Source organism: Alosa sapidissima, chromosome 8 (genome assembly GCF_018492685.1).
Source record: "Alosa sapidissima isolate fAloSap1 chromosome 8, fAloSap1.pri, whole genome shotgun sequence".
In the NCBI taxonomy this organism is placed as follows: Eukaryota; Metazoa; Chordata; class Actinopteri; order Clupeiformes; family Clupeidae; genus Alosa; species Alosa sapidissima.
The window spans coordinates 35,381,639-35,404,192 of record NC_055964.1 but is presented as its reverse complement, the minus strand read 5'-3'; the positions used below and the strand labels follow the sequence as shown (position 1 = coordinate 35,404,192).

Sequence of the window (22,554 nt, the reverse complement as noted above, 5' to 3'; positions counted from 1 at the left end):
CACGACAATCACGCCGTTAAACTTAAATAGGTTAACATCACTCTAAGTTCGCCTTCAAGCAAGGAAAACAATGATTTGAAGACATCTGTTTCGTTGGAAGGGCAAGGGGTAGCAACAGGGCAACACAGAGACAGGCCCGATGGCAGGGCTGTTATGAGAGTATTAAAATATGGGATATTCTACGGGAAAACATTAAAACGGCAAGACAGCGGGGGGAAGTTAAAATATGTGAGAAACACGGAAAAAGTTGGCATGCATTGTTTCGGTCCCTGTGCACAGGGATTATTAGGGCCCGAGAACCGAAGGGCGCAAGGCCCTATTGTTTTTGTAAGGATTATTATTATTATACTAACTTTGTCTCAGGGCGTTTTCCTTTTTTGAGGTGGTTAAGATGGGTGAAATTTGGCAGTTGAAATTTGGCACACACATCAGGTGTCACGCAAAGCAGTTAGGTACAAGAGCTTGGCCCCGGGCATGGCCCAGGGACTCAGTAGCGCCCCCTTAGGTGATTGAGGCACTGGTTGGCACATACTTTCAGCTAGACGCATCAAATTTGGTAGGTGTCTGTATCTCCCCAAGATGAACAACTTTCGTGTACAATGCATTAGCCACGCCCAACAGGAAGTGAGGTATTTGGGATTTTGTGCAGACTAAAATGTGATGAATTGTGATGCCAAAAGAGGTTCTTCCCATTGGTGAAAACGCATGAAATTTGGCACACACGTCAAGAGGTACCATGAATACACAGGGGAAAAGCCTTGGCACTGGGCTTGGCCGAGGAACTCCATAGCGCCCCCTTATGTCACTGTGACTTGTGGTTGGCATATAGTTTTAGATACACACACCAAATTTGGTGGGTGTGTGTAACTCCCGGAAACAATCAACGTTTGTATTAACATGCCATTAGCCACGCCCACAGGAAGTGAGGTAATTGGGATTTTGTGCATTGTGGACATAATCATTTTTAACATACTCCTCCTAGACGGTTGATCCGATTCATGTGAAAGTTGGTATACATGATGCCAATATGCTTCTGATTCTAAATTGTGAAGCTTTTTTTGATATGTTGTAATTTGACGAAATGGCAAAACTATGAATTTTAATACCCTTCCACATAAACAATAAATGTGTCTTAATTCACAATGCATGGCTTGAAATGTTTTAAATTTCACAGGTCTTTGAATACCATGGGAGTGATGATATTGACATGCCCATAATGCATATTTGGCATAGCGCCACCACCTGGTAACAGAAAGAATGGCAATTACACTGATGTCACATGATCAATTTTAACATACTCCTCCTAGACGGTTTGTCAGATTCATGTGAAATTTGGCAAATATGATGCCAAGATGTTGCTGATTTTAAATTGCGAAGGGATTTTTGATATGTTATATGATATGTAATATGTCATGATTATAATATCTCACCATATAAACAGGAAATGTGTCATAAAGTCACAGTGCATTGAATGAATGGTCTGAAACTTCTCAGGTTAATAGATATTATGATTATGATGATATCCAGACACCCAATGGGCCTGCCTGGCATAGCGCCACCACCTGGCCAAGTAGGAATAAAATAAATATCATTATTGTGATGTCACATGTGTAATTCACATGCCTAGCATAGTGCCACCATCTGGCCAAGCATGAAATGTGCCAAAAATGTTCAAGGCTTTGATGGATTGATCTGAAACTTTACAAAATATTGGATATCATGATTGTGATGACATTCACATGTGGAATTCACATGCCTAGCATAGCGCCACCATCTGGCCAATCAGGAAATGTGCCAAAATGTTCAATGCTTTGACTGATTGATTGAAATTTCACACAAAATTAGATATCATGATGATGATATTCATATGTCTTATTAACATGCCTTGCATAGCACCACCAATTGGCAAGAGAAGGAATGTGTTTTTCCCACGTCTGTTGGGTATCACAATCAGATGCATCATTAATCAGATTAGGTGTATATGACATCCAAACACCCAATATGCCTGCCTAATATAGCGCCACCATCTGGCCAACCAAAAAGTGCATCAGAAATGTTCTATGCTTAAAATGAATGGTCTGAAATTTCTCAGGTTAATATATATTATGATTATGATGACACCCAATGGGCCTGCCTTTCATTGCGCCCCCACCTGGCCAAGCAAGTAAATATGCCAGAAAATAAAATACATAAACAAATAGTGCTCGGGCCTGCTATTGCCGCTTGCGGCTATATTTTGTCATATTATTAATCACATATGATTATTTCTGAAATTGTGCAAACAGGCGCAACACATTTGAAAAGGAAGGACTGGTAGCATGCAAGCTCACGGGAAAGATTGATTTAAGAACGTTATCACAGTGTGTGGCTGTGGCGCAAAGCAGCGTGGGCGGAGGACAGCGACAATTGGCAGGGGAGGGTCATTTCTTTTTTTAACAATTCTGTCGGAGGGTCATTGAACAATTTCTAGCAGGCAAGGGAGGGTCATGCAACTTTTGACTGAAGCACTCAAAATTCCTCCGGTGGCCCCTTCAATAAATAACGAACAGTCCCTAGATTGCTGCTGGGCTATATGTCTTGGTTCATGTCTGTTAACAACTCATTGCCGTCAAACGCGTAGCCTATCTCACGGTTGCATCCATTACAAACAAACATGCAATGTGAATGTCTGGGATTGGGAAGAGCACTAAATGCTCTACTGAATAAGCATAAAGTCAAACCTTTAAATAAAAAACACTCTAATAATCAAAAAAATAAACCGCTAATGAAGTAAACTTGTGACCATCAAAAATCGTTTATCGCCTGTAACTCCGTGATAACAGGACGTAACAGGAAGACATTTGGAGGTTAATATGCTCTATATTTTGTCCAAATGATGTCTGTCTATCATCGTTGCACTCGGAGAAAACCAGAATGTTTAATTTGTCCTGCGTTTCTTCTACGGCTGCAAACGGGATTCACTCGCAGTTAACCAAATATTTCTTTATTAGGGCAGGGCAGGCATATTTCTGGCTATTAAATTGTTTCTAAACCAGTCTGCTAAAGTCTGTAGTGAAGTCTGTGTAGGGTTTTCCATGCTCCATTTCTTTTTACGAGACACCCTGCTCACTTGAGCCATCTACCAGTTATTTGGGTTGTTGCAGCGTCTCACTGGAAAAATACAAATTAAAGTCGCGTGATACCGCATGATCCCACGTGCGGACCGCGAGTGAAGCTGGCCAAGTCGAAGCACTGCCCACTGTACGTATATGGGGAAAGATGGCCGTTTTGGTTCTTTTTTGTAAGCGAACTTCAGAGGTCTATGTTGGTCCAGGAACAACTCTTACTTGAACAAAACACGGTCACCCACCTAAACACACACACACCCATGTGTACACACGCACACACACACACACACACACATACAGTATATAAAGACACACACACGTGCGCACGCACACACACACACACACACACACACACGTGTACACATGCAGACACACACACATATATAAAGACACACACACACACACTTTTCTCCAAAGGATATTTACAGCATATAATAGAAAATGCACGCAACTACAGCAGTAACACATAGGGATGACACTAAATGAAACCAGTGTATGCTTTTATTGGCCAAGGTGCAGAAATAATGCATTAGATTTTAAAAGTAACTTGTTCCTGCTGCTAATGCCTCCTACATTTTATTTAATTACATGTGTTTCTGTGTAAATAAATGATGTAATTTGATGTTCTCATGTAATTTCTGCTTTGTGCGCTGTAGGTACTGTTTTTGATTGTTTTCTACAGCTAGCTGTGCCACAAATACTCCTTCGGGGAAGCGCAGGCTGGTACTGCAACATTCCTCCCAACCGCCTCCTCCCTTTCTGGGAAACGTGCCAACAGTCGGGGAAACCAAAAGGGAAACCAAAAACCCTTCTCAATGTCCAGGTCCAGTAGAAAAACTTGTGAACAACAGATGTCTTGTCAGAAGATTGACAGACTCTGTATCGACATACGTCCATGAGGGATTAAGGGTAAGTCATGAATTAATTCATATAGATTTGTTCCTGTATTAATTATCTGCTCTAATTTAATGACTGATCGTCTGCAGGCTTGGATGTGTAAAAGCCAATGATTGACCTTTGAGGAAAACAGCATGGCTTCACCAGATGAAGAACTTTGTATGTTACATACTATAGTGCATACATTAATGATAACATTGTGAACATTATTTTAGTTTACTTTCTTTTTAAAACTTTGGTTTATCATTCACAGTGCATCACTCAAAATTACAAGAGGAGGATCTACCACACCAAAGTATGTGTCTGTTTTGTTGTGGTATAGGGGTGCTAAACGTGTTTGCAGTAGATGATTATTCCTTATGCCTCATACCAGATGCCTTATTCTCTTATACAATGTGTAGCCCATTTCTCCTAGACATAATTGAACTCAATTTAATAACCAATATCAATACGATTTTGACAATTTTCTCAGATTTCCTTATTCAGTTCCTTCCTCTTGTCTGAGCCAAGTCCAATTTCAGTTCAACTTAACCCTATCTTATTCATGGCGCCAGACGTAAGGCTATCTTGGGACCTATGCAGAATAACTGTTTCCATCTATTACAAACATATGTGCACCCATTTTTGTGTTTGCTAGAAATGAAGTGTGTTTAGGCGCATTGGTATCTTGAGACACAGGGAAACTGACCAACCAGGGGCGGAGCTATATGGTGGCAAGTGGGGGGGCACGGCCACCATTGGCCCTTGTGCATGACTTGCCATGAGAATGACCCTGCAATGGTCCATATGGACACATCTAATTTAATTTTTATTTCACACTCACAGGAAGGTTATACTGTAGCCTATAAAAATAATTATAAATAAATATAGATAAATAAAATCATCTCAATACTCTTACTTGTTTTCTGAACAGGACCAGGTGTCCCCCCAGCAGTTCGACCAAGATGCAAGAAAGGTAGGTCAGATAATTAATTACTAAATCTAATATCTGTAAAATTGTTTTGTTTGATCAGATGCTAACATCAGTTGCAGATTTGTGAACTACTTTTCATTTTGTGTAGTTGATTTAAAAAAAAGTCAAATTTATTAATCATGCATTTTGGCATCAATTGAGAGATGTAATGAGTTTGCACATTTCTTTCAGTACTACAATCCATAAAATCAGCTGTCCAAAACATAAACCAACAGAAAAACAATCACAGAATCTATCTACCATTTACAATATACCTTAAACAGCTAGCTTTTGTGTATTGAATCTGAACTCTTGAAGGGAATGGATGTTGAGTATTTAATTAATAAACTGGAATGCATACTAAGTCAAGACCAAAGGTGTTATATTAAAAACTCATTATTGATTAACTTATTAATATATGTTATGGTTATTTCTGGGCAAATTTGTGGTTGATTTAATATTTGTGGCACCACCACAGACTCACCACACAGTTGAGTGATGACGCGGAACTCACCTGCCGAGTTGCTTGTAGTCCAGCGAAGCTGGTAGTTCAACAGCACAGCAACAATGGCGACGGAGGAAGAGACGCTAGAAGCTATCCGCGAAGTTGTCTCAACTCACGAGAGCATCACGCAATTAAAGCATAAACAAGAGGCTTGTCTTGTCAATTTTATAAATGGCAAGGATATCGTAGCTGTCCTTCCAACTGGCTTTGGGAAAAGGCTATAGCCTTCCCTGAGCTAGTAAAAAAGTTTGTAGCTAGTTTGACATTTTTGATTGTTCTTACATGTGAACTTTAGCAGCCTGATAGCTACCTATCCATCAGAATAGAATCTGGAAATAAGTGCATTCATAACTTCAGGAGGAAGAAATTATGACTTGAAGACTCACCAATTCCATTTAACAACTTAGGCAAAGTAAGGCCACTTTATTTCTGCACATAGAGTATGCTACTGATGGTAATGTTGATACCACAGATGAATGAAGACCCAGTCGGACCAATGGTAGGAAAAATCAGGAACAGTTTCATTTACAATAATGCGCATCAAGGGAGAGACAGCATGACTTCACTTAAAGATCCATCAGCTGCTCTAACTAGACAAGGAAATAGTTAGGGTTTAAGTATCCTTCCAGGCTGACTGGAGATAACGATAGTCATCCCATTTCAGGTGGACTACACTGAATTGATTAGTGGCAACCTGGCAATCCGGAGCAGATAGCTCCTGACGCAGCCATGAAGACCAGTGAAACACTGCAAAGTCATAATATTCTCGCTTACACAGGGACAGTACAGATATCATACAGAGGTATTACGTAGAATCATACTTTTAGTGTCAAAGTGACCCACTAGTGAGAAATGCAGAACATCAAACCACATATTGGAATATTGGGCATAATGCAGAACATTAAACCACATATTTGAGTATTGGGCATTATGTTCTATTCCACTTTCTCTCACTACCCAAGCTAGGCAAGATAGCTTGTACCACATGTCAACAGTGACAAGCCCTGCAAATGCGCACTCTGCTTTGCTGAATTTCAACACTTTGGCTCAAAAGGGCTAACCCCTACTCACTGAAACAGTGAACATGAACCTTAGATCTTTTACGGGAGGACACATCTCAAATATATTTTTTTCTAGAGCTTTTGAGATCCTTACAGTAATAGTAATTATTGCTACACTGCCCTGCACACATGAGAGTTTGTCATACCAGGGCGGTGCAACTCAAGGAGTAAATTACTGCACATATTGACTTAGTTGCGAGTTGTGAGTGTTATTTTGTTGGAAAATAATTGGGAAACTGCAAGTGAAGGGTTTCGACCGCACAGCTCCAGCTGCTGAAATGCCGTGAGGGTGCAGCAAATGAACTTAAAAAACAATATATTTAAGCTCACAATATTGAGACCGGCCCAAACCTTAACAGGCCACCGAGAATCCTCCCTAAGCTCCCGATTAGCCACTCTGGATACTATGCTAAATAAAGTGGTTGATATGCTGGTTGCTAGGTTTAGATTGTGGTAGTTGTTGCTAAGTTGTTGCTTGGGTAAATGAGATGTTGGTTGCTAAGGTAATCATATTGGGCTGTGTGATTGCATCCCCTCACTCGCAGTCTCCCCAAATATTAGTAGCACACACACTTTGTTTGAGAGTTGTTTGGAAGTCGCAGTCAAGTCTATATTTGCAGTAATTTAGGGGAGTAGATGTGGGGGAAGAATTTGGGTGAGCCAGATACCAAGTCCAACAGGGAAAAAAATATTTTTGTCACTAAAATTGACTAATAATCGTGATAAATAATTATGATCTCAATATTGATCAAAATAATCGTGATTATCATTTTGGCCATAATCGTGCAGCCCTACTACTATATGTACAGTAGGGGCAGCCGTGGCCTACTGGTTAGCACTTCGGACCTGTAACTGGAGGGTTGCCGGTTCGAACCCCGACCAGTAGGCACGGCTGAAGTGCCCTTGAGCAAGGCACCTAACACCTCACTGCTCCCCGAGCGGCGCTGTTGATGCAGGCAGCTCACTGCACACTGCATTAGTGTGTGCTTCGTTCTGTGACTCTGCCTCTTGGGTTTCAGTGGTAAACCATCAGTTTTGGCCAGCAGATAGAGCCACTGGTGGGCAATCCCTAGGTGACTGTGACAGCAAGACTCAGCCATCAACATGAATCCCGTGGAGTCACCAGCACCCTCCTCAGATGCCACAAAGATCCGGAATGCTTTGACTAACCCAGGAATGATGTTGGGTGCTCACCAAGACCAGCTTCAGCACCTCACCGACTCAGTTGAGCGGCTCCTTGACTCCTCGACTGGAGAATTGTTTTCCGGCAGATGCCTTTTCCTGCCACTGTCGAGACTCCAGAGGGCTGTCACTTTGTACCAAGCACAATTGGATCACGTGTCCTGCAATGGGGTCATGCCTCATGTTTGTCAGGCCAGGCGGGTGTGCAGAGCACCTTTGAGTTCATTCGGCGGAGGTTCTGGTGGCCAAGGATGAGAAGGGATGTCAACTACTCTGTGAACGCCAGCCCAGTCTGTGCTGAGCACAAATCCTGTCACCAATGGCCAGCAGGGCTGCTACTGCCTCTGCTAGACCATGGTCACATGTCTCCATGGATTTTGTGACAGGCCTGCCACATTCCGTGGGAAATACAGTAATCCTTGTGGTAGTAGACCGGTTCATTTAATAGCACTTCCCAAGTTGCCATCTGCTCAAGAAACCGCCGACCTTATCTTTCAGCATGTGGTCCTCAGTTTGCGTCTCGATTTTGGGAGGCCTTCTGGTCTCTGTTAGCCTCTCTGTGGCAGTCCCCACTGCTGAGGCGTTTGTGTCCCGCTGCCGGAGAGTCTGGAGATGGGCTCGTATTGCCTTGAGCCATTATTCAGCCTGCCACCAGAGATAGGCCAACCGACGCAGCGGTCCGGTTCCCCTGTTCAGACATGGTCAACTTGTCTGCTTGTCCACCAAGGATCTCCCAGTGAGAGTGGAATCCAAGAACTTGGCTCCATGTTATGTTGGACCTTTTGCATCTTTCGGCGATTGAACCCAGTCACTTACCACCTGGAACTCCCAAGATCCATGAAAGTGAGTCTGGTGTTTCATGTATCCCTATTGAAGCCAGTTCTTACCTCTCCCCTGTCTCCCACTGTATGGAGTCTCGATTTCCCCCACCCTGTCACCCTGTGGAGGTCTGGCCTACTCGGTCAAGCAGCTGCTGGACTCAAGACAAGACATGTCAACGGGGAGTACAATACCTCATTGACTGGGAGGGGTATGGCCCAGAACAGAGATGCTGGGTCCCTGCACGACACGTCCTTGATCAAGGCCTTGTTCAAGATTTCCAATGAAATGGACCAGATCGCACTGGGCCGCTGGGAGTCGGCCGTAGGAGAGGGGGTCCTGTCACGAGGCTATCCGACCAGCAAAGAGCGACAGAGAGCTCCTCCAGGGAGACAAGCAGGAAGTAAACCATGCCCATTTTTGGACTTTTCTGGTGGATGGACTCACCTGGAAGACATTACCTGATTGCTTATTGTCATTTCTTCTCATGTGTATCACCTGTGTTAACTTGTTAGCTGTTATTAGTTGTACTATTTAAAGTCTCTGTTTGTTTTGCCTCTTGCGGAGTCTTGATTGTAGTACAAGCTGTACTTGTTTCTGAGTTCTGCAGTAAAAGCCTTGGACTTCCTTCTCGTCATTCTGTGACTCTGCATCTTGGGTTTCAGTGGTAAACCAGTTTTGGCCAATGGTGGGCCATCTCGAAGCGACTGTAACAAATCTGAGTCCTCATCTCCAATTTACGAGTCCAAGTCCGAGTCAAGCCCTAATCCTTGCAATTAGGGCTTGAGTTGGACTCAAGTCAGAGTCTGTGACTCAAGTACTATAAGCCTGGCACAAAAAAAACATATTTCAAAGGATGACCTTTACAAATTGTGTTCTTTTAACTGCACACCTTGAATATGATGTGAAACAGATGACATTAGACATTAATCTTATTTGTTTTCTGCACAGAAATAGCTGCTCCACCAGCAGTTCCACCAAGACGTAAAAGAGGTAGGTCACCAAACTCAGTACTTTTCATTATGTGCAGTTGAGAAAAAAGTTAACATGTATGTGCTCTCCAAGTCCCAAGGATTGCAGATGTAATTAATTATGTAGTTCTAAATGTAGTTTAAACTCATACGGGAAGAAAAATGGTCTTCATTGTCAGATATAACACAATTTGTATTCTTCTCAGAAAACTCAGAAAAACATATTTCTCATACATATTTCTAAACATATATCTCCTGTATGATAGTAGTTTTCCTGATTGCATGTGTTATACAAAATACTTGTTTCTGAAAGGTATCCTTTGTGAAGTGTTGATGATTGTCTTTACAGGTCATCTGCTATCATTTCTTAGCAAATTGGGTCTTTTGGAATTGTATCCAAATAAACTCACTCTCAGTTCTTTACTGGAGATAAGCAATGGTACAATGTTAGACAAAAAGGTGGAGTCTCTCAAAGATGTCCCTCTGGCTTTCATAAGAAAACTACTGATGATCAATACAAAGTGTCGGAATCACACAACCGCAGACTCTGGTGGCAATGATGATGATGAGGAGGAGGAAGTCAATCCCTTGGATCTGGTTACCGCACTCTACCTTTGTGCTGACAGCTTTTTGCAGCAAGAAATGTCCATCAAGATGTCAATGTGCCAGTTTGCTGTCCCTTTTCTATTACCTTGCCCTGATAATAATCAGTGCACACTCATGGTATGGGCTCTTAGGAATATTTACAAAGAGTGGCGACCCCATGACCTTATGCACAACAAAAACCATTTAGAGGACAGTGTGGTCCATGCACCCATACCTCTCCTTACCTTTGTTCGTCTGAAAGACTGTAGGCTCTCCAAATCCCAATGTATCAATCATATCCTGAGTAGTCCACAACAAAGTATACATTTCACACACAGAGACATGGATGGAGGAAATGTCCCAAAGAAGATCGCAAATGGCCTGGTGGAGATTGCCTGGTGTCTTCCATGTGGACAGAGCAACATTGATGTGTTTCCTGAACCTGTGGCAATAGTTAATATGAGGGGAGACCTACTTTCCAAAGAAACACAATTCAGTTTCCTCATGCAGGTGTCTACTGCAGTTTTTGTGTTCTTTGACACAATGACCCAAGAGGAGGAGAGGTTGTTGGATTTACAGGGCCCTCTAAAGTCCAAACTGTTTTTGGTGATGAATTCTGAAATGGAGGGACATCATTCAAAGTCTGTTGATACACTGAAACTCCAGGAAAATCATGTACTAATTCGGAAACGGAACCTCAACATGGCAAAGTTCTCCAAGCAGATAATTTGTGCCATAACAACAGCCTTCGCACATGATTTGGGGATCTCTGTGGACGAATGTAAAAATAAGGCCTCACAGTCAGCAAAGCTTGCAGCTGATAACTTAATGAAAGGCATTGGGGTTCGTCCAATAGCTGACTACAAGAAGAAACAGCTGCCTCTCCAAAGTGAATACTTCAAAAAAATAGCTGAAATTGAGATGGAGGAATGCAGACTACAGAACGCAGGTGATCTCAGTCTAGAAGAATACAAGGCTCAACTTCTTGGGGAAAAATGTACATTGAGAAAAAGACAAGGCAGCATCAGGACTGCAAAAGCAATGGAGCAGTTCATTCAAGCACTGTCTACCACAGACAAAGAGCAGAGAACATTCTTTCTCAAGTGGATGTCACTGAAACTAGATAGGAAATCTCACTTAACAGTACTTCGCAAAAAAATCAAAGAAACAGGACAGGGAAAGGACAACATATCAACAGTAGAGATTGATCAGCAGCTTCTGGACAATTCTTTGGGCATTGAACATTACATGAGAGAAATGGGACAGATGTACGAATCCAGACCGTCAGATGTTAGAAGAAACCTCCCTTCTGTTGCTGCTGAGCTTTTACTTGATGGATACCCCATGGAGTTTCTTGATGGAGACGCATCCATCATTCCAGAGAAGTGGGTGACTGATGTTCTTATGGAGGTGCACAGAAAAGTAGGGAGCTCTCGACTCTTGGTCGTGTCTGTTTTGGGTGTGCAGAGCACAGGGAAATCTACTCTGCTCAACACCATGTTTGGCGTCCAGTTCCCTGTTAGCAGTGGCCGCTGTACTCGTGGAGCCTACATGCTCTTCCTCTCCGTTGGACAGGAACTCCGAGAGGAGCTGGAATATGACTTTGTGCTGCTCATTGACACTGAGGGCCTTAAAGCACCTGAACTTGCCACACTTGATGGCAGCTTCAAGCATGACAATCAACTTGCAACACTTGTAATAGGCCTCAGTGATGTTGTGGTCAAAATTAATCCAAGACAACTGGTGTGAGACTGCAGCTTTATTCACGATGCCGGGAGCATGTTACCCACATGAAATGTCAAAGTAACAAGCCCACACATCTGTGGGTGAAGCCAACTCTTATACCTTATCCCACACCCATGGAAAATCACAAGTTGTCGCCCTCCATTAATCACTTAACCTTCTAGTATTTTAACAGAGATACGAAATGTTTACAACCCCACTTAACCATCTGGTGTATTGACAAAGATAAGAAATGTTCATGACCCCGCATCCTGGGGTTACCCAAATACTTCTGACACAAGGGTTAAGTTAACTAAACATTCTAACCTAGGAGTTGCAAAAGACACAAGGGTCAGAGTAGGGTGATGGCAATTAGATTTCACTACATGTATGTAAGGTATACTAAACATTCAATGAGAGACATATACAATTTATCCCACAATGTGACCATCATAAATATTGCCATGGAGAATTTAGCAGACATGAAAGATGTTCTGCAAATAGCAGTTCATGCATTTCTGAGGATGAAGCAACTTGGAAAGAAACCAGTCTGTCATGTCTCAGGTGTATCTGCACACAGCAAACTCACGAAAGATCGGAAGCACCTTTTGGACCAGTTGAATGAAATGACAAAGATTGCTGCTGGCATGGAGAACCAGTCTGAAATAAAGGAGTTCACTGATGTGTTGGATTATGATGTAGAAAAGAACAACTGGTACATACCAGGCCTGTGGCATGGAACTCCCCCAATGGCACCTGTCAATTCAGGGTACAGCAAAGCTGTGCATGAGCTCAAAAGGAGTCTGCTAAAACCTTATGAACACTGAACATTTATCAGAGATTCCGGATTTTCTGATATGGATGAATAGCTTATGGAATGCAGTTAAACATGAACACTTCATCTTTAGCTTTAGAAACACACTTGTTGCCTATGCCTATGACAGCCTTTGTAAAGAGTTCTCAGGATGGGAATGGTCTTTCAGGAAGTGCATCTACTCATGGCTGAACAACGCAGAGACACAGGTATCTAACACTGACACCAACAGAGTAAAGAGTTGCTCTGAAGATTTGGAATTGGATGCCTTCAAAGTAATTGCAGATCAGACAGCTGAGATGAAGAAGAATTTGAATGAGTATTACAAACGCAAAGACATGTATGTGAACCTAGTGGAAAGGTACAGGTCTGAGTTCCAAATTAATATCAAAAGTCTTGGCCAAGAAATTACAAAATTGGTTGAGAATAAACTTCAGTCTGCAATTTGTCTGAAACTGGTCATGGAACGTCATTTTGGCCATAATCGTGCAGCCCGACTACTATATGTACAGTATAAAAGGTACTAATTAATTTCAGTCACAAGGCTATCCGACCACCAGAGGGCGATAGAGAGCTCCTCTAGGGAGACAAGATGGAAGTAACCCAAAGCCTTGGACCTCCTTCTTGTCGTTCTGTGACTCTGCCTCTTGGATTTCAGTGGTAAACCATCAGTTTTGGCCAGCAGATAGAGCCAATGGTGGGCCATCTCTAGGCGACAGTGACGGCAAGACTCAGCTATCAACATGAATCCCGCGGAGTCACAAGCACCCTCCTCCGAGGCCGCACAGATCCGGAATGCTTTGACTAAACCAGGAGTGATGTTGGGCGCTCACCAAGACCAGCTTCAGCACCTCACCAACTTGAAGCCAGTTCTTACCTCTCCCCTGTCCCCCACTGTATTTCCCCCTCCCCGACCCTGTCTCATAGGCGGAGGTCTGGCCTACTCGGTAAAGCGGCTGCTGGACTCGAGACATGTCAACGGGGACTATAATACCTTATTGACTGGGAGGGGTATGGCCCAGAACAGAGATGCTGGGTCCCTGCACGACACGTCCTTGATCGAGGCCTTGTTCGATATGTCCATCGAAATAGACCAGATCGCACTGGGCCGCTGGGAGTCGGCCGTAGGAGAGGGGGTCCTGTCACGAGGCTATCCGACCAGCAAAGAGCGACAGAGAGCTCCTCCAGGGAGACAAGCAGGAAGTAAACCATGCCCATTTTTGGACTTTTCTGGTGGATGGACTCACCTGGAAGACATTACCTGATTGCTTATTGTCATTTCTTCTCATGTGTATCACCTGTGTTAACTTGTTAGCTGTTATTAGTTGTACTATTTAAAGTCTCTGTTTGTTTTGCCTCTTGCGGAGTCTTGATTGTAGTACAAGCTGTACTTGTTTCTGAGTTCTTCAGTAAAATCTCTAAGCTCTAAGCGACTGTAACAAATCTGAGTCCTCATCTCCAATTTACGAGTCCAAGTCCGAGTCAAGCCCTAATCCTTGCAATTAGGGCTTGAGTTGGACTCAAGTCAGAGTCTGTGACTCAAGTACTACAAGCCTGGCACAAAAAAAACATATTTCAAAGGATGACCTTTACAAATTGTGTTCTTTTAACTGCACACCTTGAATATGATGTGAAACAGATGACATTTGACATTAATCTTATTTGTTTTCTGCACAGAAATAGGTGTTCCACCAGCAGTTCCACCAAGACGTAAAAGAGGTAGGTCACCAAACTCCGTACTTTTCATTATGTGCAGTTGAGAAAAAAGTTAACATGTATGTGCTCTCCAAGTCCCAAGGATTGCAGATGTAATTAATTATGTAGTTCTAAATGTACTTTAAACTCATACGGGAAGAAAAATGGTCTTCATTGTCAGATATAACACAATTTGTATTCTTCTCAGAAAACTCACAAAAACATATTTCTCATACATATTTCTAAACATATATCTACTGTATGATATTAGTTTTCCTGATTGCATGTGTTTTACAAAATACTTGTTTCTGAAAGGTATTCTTTGTGAAGTGTTGATGATTGTCTTTACAGGTCATCTGCTATCATTTCTTAGCAAATTGGGTCTTTTGGAATTGTATCCAAATAAACTCACTCTCAGTTCTTTACTGGAGATAAGCAATGGTGCAATGTTAGACAAAAAGGTGGAGTCTCTCAAAGATGTCCCTCTGGCTTTCATAAGAAAACTACTGATGATCAATAAAAAGTGCCGGAATCACACAACCGCAGACTCTGGTGGCAATGAGGAGGAGGAGGAGGAGGAAGTCAATCCCTTGGATCTGGTTACCGCGCTCTACCTTTGTGCTGACAGCTTTTTGCAGCAAGAAATGTCCATCAAGATGTCAATGTGCCAGTTTGCTGTCCCTTTTCTATTACCTTGCCCTGATAATAATCAGTGCACACTCATGGTATGGGCTCTTAGGAATATTTACAAAGAGTGGCGACCCCATGACCTTATGCACAACAAAAACCATTTAGAGGACAGTGTGGTCCATGCACCCATACCTCTCCTTACCTTTGTTCGTCTGAAAGACTGTAGACTCTCCAAATCCCAATTTATCAATCATATCCTGAGTACACAACAAAGTATACATTTCACACACAGAGACATGGATGGAGGAAATGTCCCAAAGAAGATCGCAAATGGCCTGGTGGAGATTGCCTGGTGTCTTCCATGTGGACAGAGCAACATTGATGTGTTTCCTGAACCTGTGGCAATAGTTAATATGAGGGGAGACATACTTTCCAAAGAAACACAATTCAGTTTCCTCATGCAGGTGTCTACTGCAGTTTTTGTGTTCTTTGACACAATGACCCAAGAGGAGGAGAGGTTGTTGGATTTACAGGGCCCTCTAAAGTCCAAACTGTTTTTGGTGATGAATTCTGAAATGGAGGGACATCATTCAAAGTCTGTTGATACACTGAAACTCCAGGAAAATCATGTACTAATTCGGAAACGGAACCTCAACATGGCAAAGTTCTCCAAGCAGATAATTGGTGCCATAACAACAGCCTTGGAAGCGTGCAAGAAAATTAACATAGAGGAAATGTCAGACATCGCACATGATTTGGGGATCTCTGTGGACGAATGTAAAAATAAGGCCTCACAGTCAGCAAAGCTTGCAGCTGATGACATAATGAAAGGCATTGGGGTTCGTCCAATAGCTGACTACAAGAAGAAACAGCTGCCTCTCCAAAGTGAATACTTCAAAAAAATAGCTGAAATTGAGATGGAGGAATGCAGACTACAGAACGCAGGTGATCTCAGTCTAGAAGAATACAAGGCTCAACTTCTTGGGGAAAAATGTACATTGAGAAAAAGACAAGGCAGCATCAGGACTGCAAAAGCAATGGAGCAGTTCATTCAAGCACTGTCTACCACAGACAAAGAGCAGAGAACATTCTTTCTCAAGTGGATGTCACTGAAACTAGATAGGAAATCTCACTTAACAGTACTTCGCAAAAAAATCAAAGAAACAGGCCAGGGAAAGGACAACATATCAACAGTAGAGATTGATCAGCAGCTTCTGGACAATTCTTTGGGCATTGAACATTACATGAGAGAAATGGGACAGATGTACGAATCCAGACCGTCAGATGTTAGAAGAAACCTCCCTTCTGTTGCTGCTGAGCTTTTACTTGATGGATACCCCATGGAGCTTCTTGATGGAGACGCATCCATCATTCCAGAGAAGTGGGTGACTGATGTTCTTATGGAGGTGCACAGAAAAGTAGGGAGCTCTCGACTCTTGGTCGTGTCTGTTTTGGGTGTGCAGAGCACAGGGAAATCTACTCTGCTCAACACCATGTTTGGCGTCCAGTTCCCTGTTAGCAGTGGCCGCTGTACTCGTGGAGCCTACATGCTCTTCCTCTCCGTTGGACAGGAACTCCGAGAGGAGCTGGAATATGACTTTGTGCTGCTCATTGACACTGAGGGCCTTAAAGCACCTGAACTTGCCACACTTGATGGCAGCTTCAAGCATGACAATCAACTTGCAACACTTGTAATAGGCCTCAGTGATGTTGTGGTCAAAATTAATCCAAGACAACTGGTGTGAGACTGCAGCTTTATTCACGACGCCGGGAGCATGTTACCCACATGAAATGTCAAAGTAACAAGCCCACACATCTGTGGGTGAAGCCAACTCTTATACCTTATCCCACACCCATGGAAAATCACAAGTTGTCGCCCTCCATTAATCACTTAACCTTCTAGTATTTTAACAGAGATACGAAATGTTTACAACCCCACTTAACCATCTGGTGTATTGACAAAGATAAGAAATGTTCATGACCCCGCATCCTGGGGTTACCCAAATACTTCTGACACAAGGGTTAAGTTAACTAAACATTCTAACCTAGGAGTTGCAAAAGACACAAGGGTCAGAGTAGGGTGATGGCAATTAGATTTCACTACATGTATGTAAGGTATACTAAACATTCAATGAGAGACATATACAATTTATCCCACAATGTGACCATCATAAATATTGCCATGGAGAATTTAGCAGACATGAAAGATGTTCTGCAAATAGCAGTTCATGCATTTCTGAGGATGAAGCAACTTGGAAAGAAACCAGTCTGTCATGTCTCAGGTGTATCTGCACACAGCAAACTCACGAAAGATCGGAAGCACCTTTTGGACCAGTTGAATGAAATGACAAAGATTGCTGCTGGCATGGAGAACCAGTCTGAAATAAAGGAGTTCACTGATGTGTTGGATTATGATGTAGAAAAGAACAACTGGTACATACCAGGCCTGTGGCATGGAACTCCCCCAATGGCACCTGTCAATTCAGGGTACAGCAAAGCTGTGCATGAGCTCAAAAGGAGTCTGCTAAAACCTTATGAACACTGAACATTTATCAGAGATTCCGGATTTTCTGATATGGATGAATAGCTTATGGAATGCAGTTAAACATGAACACTTCATCTTTAGCTTTAGAAACACACTTGTTGCCTATGCCTATGACAGCCTTTGTAAAGAGTTCTCAGGATGGGAATGGTCTTTCAGGAAGTGCATCTACTCATGGCTGAACAACGCAGAGACACAGGTATCTAACACTGACACCAACAGAGTAAAGAGTTGCTCTGAAGATTTGGAATTGGATGCCTTCAAAGTAATTGCAGATCAGACAGCTGAGATGAAGAAGAATTTGAATGAGTATTACAAACGCAAAGACATGTATGTGAACCTAGTGGAAAGGTACAGGTCTGAGTTCCAAATTAATATCAAAAGTCTTGGCCAAGAAATTACAAAATTGGTTGAGAATAAACTTCAGTCTGCAATTTGTCTGAAACTGGTCATGGAACGTCATTTTGGCCATAATCGTGCAGCCCGACTACTATATGTACAGTATAAAAGGTACTAATTAATTTCAGTCACAAGGCTATCCGACCACCAGAGGGCGATAGAGAGCTCCTCTAGGGAGACAAGATGGAAGTAACCCAAAGCCTTGGACCTCCTTCTTGTCGTTCTGTGACTCTGCCTCTTGGATTTCAGTGGTAAACCATCAGTTTTGGCCAGCAGATAGAGCCAATGGTGGGCCATCTCTAGGCGACAGTGACGGCAAGACTCAGCTATCAACATGAATCCCGCGGAGTCACAAGCACCCTCCTCCGAGGCCGCACAGATCCGGAATGCTTTGACTAAACCAGGAGTGATGTTGGGCGCTCACCAAGACCAGCTTCAGCACCTCACCAACTTGAAGCCAGTTCTTACCTCTCCCCTGTCCCCCACTGTATTTCCCCCTCCCCGACCCTGTCTCATAGGCGGAGGTCTGGCCTACTCGGTAAAGCGGCTGCTGGACTCGAGACATGTCAACGGGGACTATAATACCTTATTGACTGGGAGGGGTATGGCCCAGAACAGAGATGCTGGGTCCCTGCACGACACGTCCTTGATCGAGGCCTTGTTCGATATGTCCATCGAAATAGACCAGATCGCACTGGGCCGCTGGGAGTCGGCCGTAGGAGAGGGGGTCCTGTCACGAGGCTATCCGACCAGCAAAGAGCGACAGAGAGCTCCTCCAGGGAGACAAGCAGGAAGTAAACCATGCCCATTTTTGGACTTTTCTGGTGGATGGACTCACCTGGAAGACATTACCTGATTGCTTATTGTCATTTCTTCTCATGTGTATCACCTGTGTTAACTTGTTAGCTGTTATTAGTTGTACTATTTAAAGTCTCTGTTTGTTTTGCCTCTTGCGGAGTCTTGATTGTAGTACAAGCTGTACTTGTTTCTGAGTTCTTCAGTAAAATCTCTAAGCTCTAAGCGACTGTAACAAATCTGAGTCCTCATCTCCAATTTACGAGTCCAAGTCCGAGTCAAGCCCTAATCCTTGCAATTAGGGCTTGAGTTGGACTCAAGTCAGAGTCTGTGACTCAAGTACTACAAGCCTGGCACAAAAAAAACATATTTCAAAGGATGACCTTTACAAATTGTGTTCTTTTAACTGCACACCTTGAATATGATGTGAAACAGATGACATTTGACATTAATCTTATTTGTTTTCTGCACAGAAATAGGTGTTCCACCAGCAGTTCCACCAAGACGTAAAAGAGGTAGGTCACCAAACTCCGTACTTTTCATTATGTGCAGTTGAGAAAAAAGTTAACATGTATGTGCTCTCCAAGTCCCAAGGATTGCAGATGTAATTAATTATGTAGTTCTAAATGTACTTTAAACTCATACGGGAAGAAAAATGGTCTTCATTGTCAGATATAACACAATTTGTATTCTTCTCAGAAAACTCACAAAAACATATTTCTCATACATATTTCTAAACATATATCTACTGTATGATATTAGTTTTCCTGATTGCATGTGTTTTACAAAATACTTGTTTCTGAAAGGTATTCTTTGTGAAGTGTTGATGATTGTCTTTACAGGTCATCTGCTATCATTTCTTAGCAAATTGGGTCTTTTGGAATTGTATCCAAATAAACTCACTCTCAGTTCTTTACTGGAGATAAGCAATGGTACAATGTTAGACAAAAAGGTGGAGTCTCTCAAAGATGTCCCTCTGGCTTTCATAAGAAAACTACTGATGATCAATACAAAGTGCCGGAATCACACAACCGCAGACTCTGGTGGCAATGAGGAGGAGGAGGAGGAGGAAGTCAATCCCTTGGATCTGGTTACCGCGCTCTACCTTTGTGCTGACAGCTTTTTGCAGCAAGAAATGTCCATCAAGATGTCAATGTGCCAGTTTGCTGTCCCTTTTCTATTACCTTGCCCTGATAATAATCAGTGCACACTCATGGTATGGGCTCTTAGGAATATTTACAAAGAGTGGCGACCCCATGACCTTATGCACAACAAAAACCATTTAGAGGACAGTGTGGTCCATGCACCCATACCTCTCCTTACCTTTGTTCGTCTGAAAGACTGTAGACTCTCCAAATCCCAATTTATCAATCATATCCTGAGTACACAACAAAGTATACATTTCACACACAGAGACATGGATGGAGGAAATGTCCCAAAGAAGATCGCAAATGGCCTGGTGGAGATTGCCTGGTGTCTTCCATGTGGACAGAGCAACATTGATGTGTTTCCTGAACCTGTGGCAATAGTTAATATGAGGGGAGACATACTTTCCAAAGAAACACAATTCAGTTTCCTCATGCAGGTGTCTACTGCAGTTTTTGTGTTCTTTGACACAATGACCCAAGAGGAGGAGAGGTTGTTGGATTTACAGGGCCCTCTAAAGTCCAAACTGTTTTTGGTGATGAATTCTGAAATGGAGGGACATCATTCAAAGTCTGTTGATACACTGAAACTCCAGGAAAATCATGTACTAATTCGGAAACGGAACCTCAACATGGCAAAGTTCTCCAAGCAGATAATTGGTGCCATAACAACAGCCTTGGAAGCGTGCAAGAAAATTAACATAGAGGAAATGTCAGACATCGCACATGATTTGGGGATCTCTGTGGACGAATGTAAAAATAAGGCCTCACAGTCAGCAAAGCTTGCAGCTGATGACATAATGAAAGGCATTGGGGTTCGTCCAATAGCTGACTACAAGAAGAAACAGCTGCCTCTCCAAAGTGAATACTTCAAAAAAATAGCTGAAATTGAGATGGAGGAATGCAGACTACAGAACGCAGGTGATCTCAGTCTAGAAGAATACAAGGCTCAACTTCTTGGGGAAAAATGTACATTGAGAAAAAGACAAGGCAGCATCAGGACTGCAAAAGCAATGGAGCAGTTCATTCAAGCACTGTCTACCACAGACAAAGAGCAGAGAACATTCTTTCTCAAGTGGATGTCACTGAAACTAGATAGGAAATCTCACTTAACAGTACTTCGCAAAAAAATCAAAGAAACAGGCCAGGGAAAGGACAACATATCAACAGTAGAGATTGATCAGCAGCTTCTGGACAATTCTTTGGGCATTGAACATTACATGAGAGAAATGGGACAGATGTACGAATCCAGACCGTCAGATGTTAGAAGAAACCTCCCTTCTGTTGCTGCTGAGCTTTTACTTGATGGATACCCCATGGAGCTTCTTGATGGAGACGCATCCATCATTCCAGAGAAGTGGGTGACTGATGTTCTTATGGAGGTGCACAGAAAAGTAGGGAGCTCTCGACTCTTGGTCGTGTCTGTTTTGGGTGTGCAGAGCACAGGGAAATCTACTCTGCTCAACACCATGTTTGGCGTCCAGTTCCCTGTTAGCAGTGGCCGCTGTACTCGTGGAGCCTACATGCTCTTCCTCTCCGTTGGACAGGAACTCAGAGAGGAGCTGGAATATGACTTTGTGCTGCTCATTGACACTGAGGGCCTTAAAGCACCTGAACTTGCCACACTTGATGGCAGCTTCAAGCATGACAATCAACTTGCAACACTTGTAATAGGCCTCAGTGATGTGACCATCATAAATATTGCGATGGAGAATTCATCAGAAATGAAGGATGTTCTGCAGATAGCAGTTCATGCATTTCTGCGGATGAAGCAACTTGGAAAGAAACCAGTTTGTCATTTTGTGCACCAAAATGTCTCTGGTGTATCTGCACACAGCAAACTGATGACAGACAGGAAGCACCTTTTGGACCAGTTGAATGAAATGACAAAGATTGCAGCAGGCATGGAGAACCAGTCTGAAATAAAAGAGTTCACTGATGTTTTGGATTATGATGTAGAAATGAACAACTGGTACATACCAGGCCTGTGGCATGGAACTCCCCCAATGGCACCTGTCAATTCAGGGTACAGCGAAGCTGTACATGAGCTCAAAAGGAGTCTGCTAAAACCTATGAATACTGAACATTTATCAGAGATTCCAGATTTTCTGATATGGATGAATAGTTTATGGAATGCAGTTAAACATGAACACTTCATCTTTAGCTTTAGAAACACACTTGTTGCCTATGCCTATGACAGCCTTTGCAAAGAGTTCTCAGGATGGGAATGGTCATTCAGGAAGTGTATCTACTCATGGCTGAACAACGCAGAGACGCAGATATCTAACACTGACATCAGCAGAGTACAGAGTCTGTCTGGAGATTTGGAATTGGATGCCTTCAAAGTAATTGCAGATCAGACAGCTAAGATGAACAACAATTTGAATGAGTATTACAAATGCAGAGACAGGCATGTGAACCTTGTGGAAAGGTACAGGGTTGAGTTCCAAATTAATATCAAACGTCTTGGCCAAGAAATGACTACATTTGTTAACAATAAACTTCAGTCTGCAGTTTGTCTGAAACTGGACATGGAACGGGTAGAAAACATTCAAAAACAACACACAGATGTCATCGAAAAAAAAGTTAGTGAGCTCTTGAAAACGTGCAAAGAACACAAGACAGAGTTGTCAGACAGTGACTTGGAGGAAGCATTTAAGAAAATGTGGACTGATGCAACAAGAGGCATTTCTCCACTGAAAGAGAGGGACATTTGCTCTTGTGTTATGAAAC

The 22,554-nt window shown here is 42.7% G+C and overlaps 1 protein-coding gene across 1 annotated transcript in view; it reads left to right on the top strand.

The window, feature by feature from the left end:
• Positions 1–18,219, top strand: part of LOC121714719 (up-regulator of cell proliferation-like) — a 34,636-nt gene extending 16,417 nt beyond the window's left edge. Inside the window, 10 exon segments of the mRNA XM_042099736.1 lie at positions 3,790–4,016; positions 4,094–4,163; positions 4,258–4,299; positions 4,918–4,959; positions 9,475–9,516; positions 14,293–14,334; positions 14,662–16,647; positions 17,100–17,469; positions 17,471–17,940; positions 18,131–18,219. Of these exon segments, the coding sequence (XP_041955670.1) occupies positions 4,139–4,163; positions 4,258–4,299; positions 4,918–4,959; positions 9,475–9,516; positions 14,293–14,334; positions 14,662–16,647; positions 17,100–17,469; positions 17,471–17,940; positions 18,131–18,219 (3,108 nt within the window). The 5' untranslated portion in view covers positions 3,790–4,016; positions 4,094–4,138.
• Positions 18,220–22,554: the final 4,335 nt, after the last annotated feature.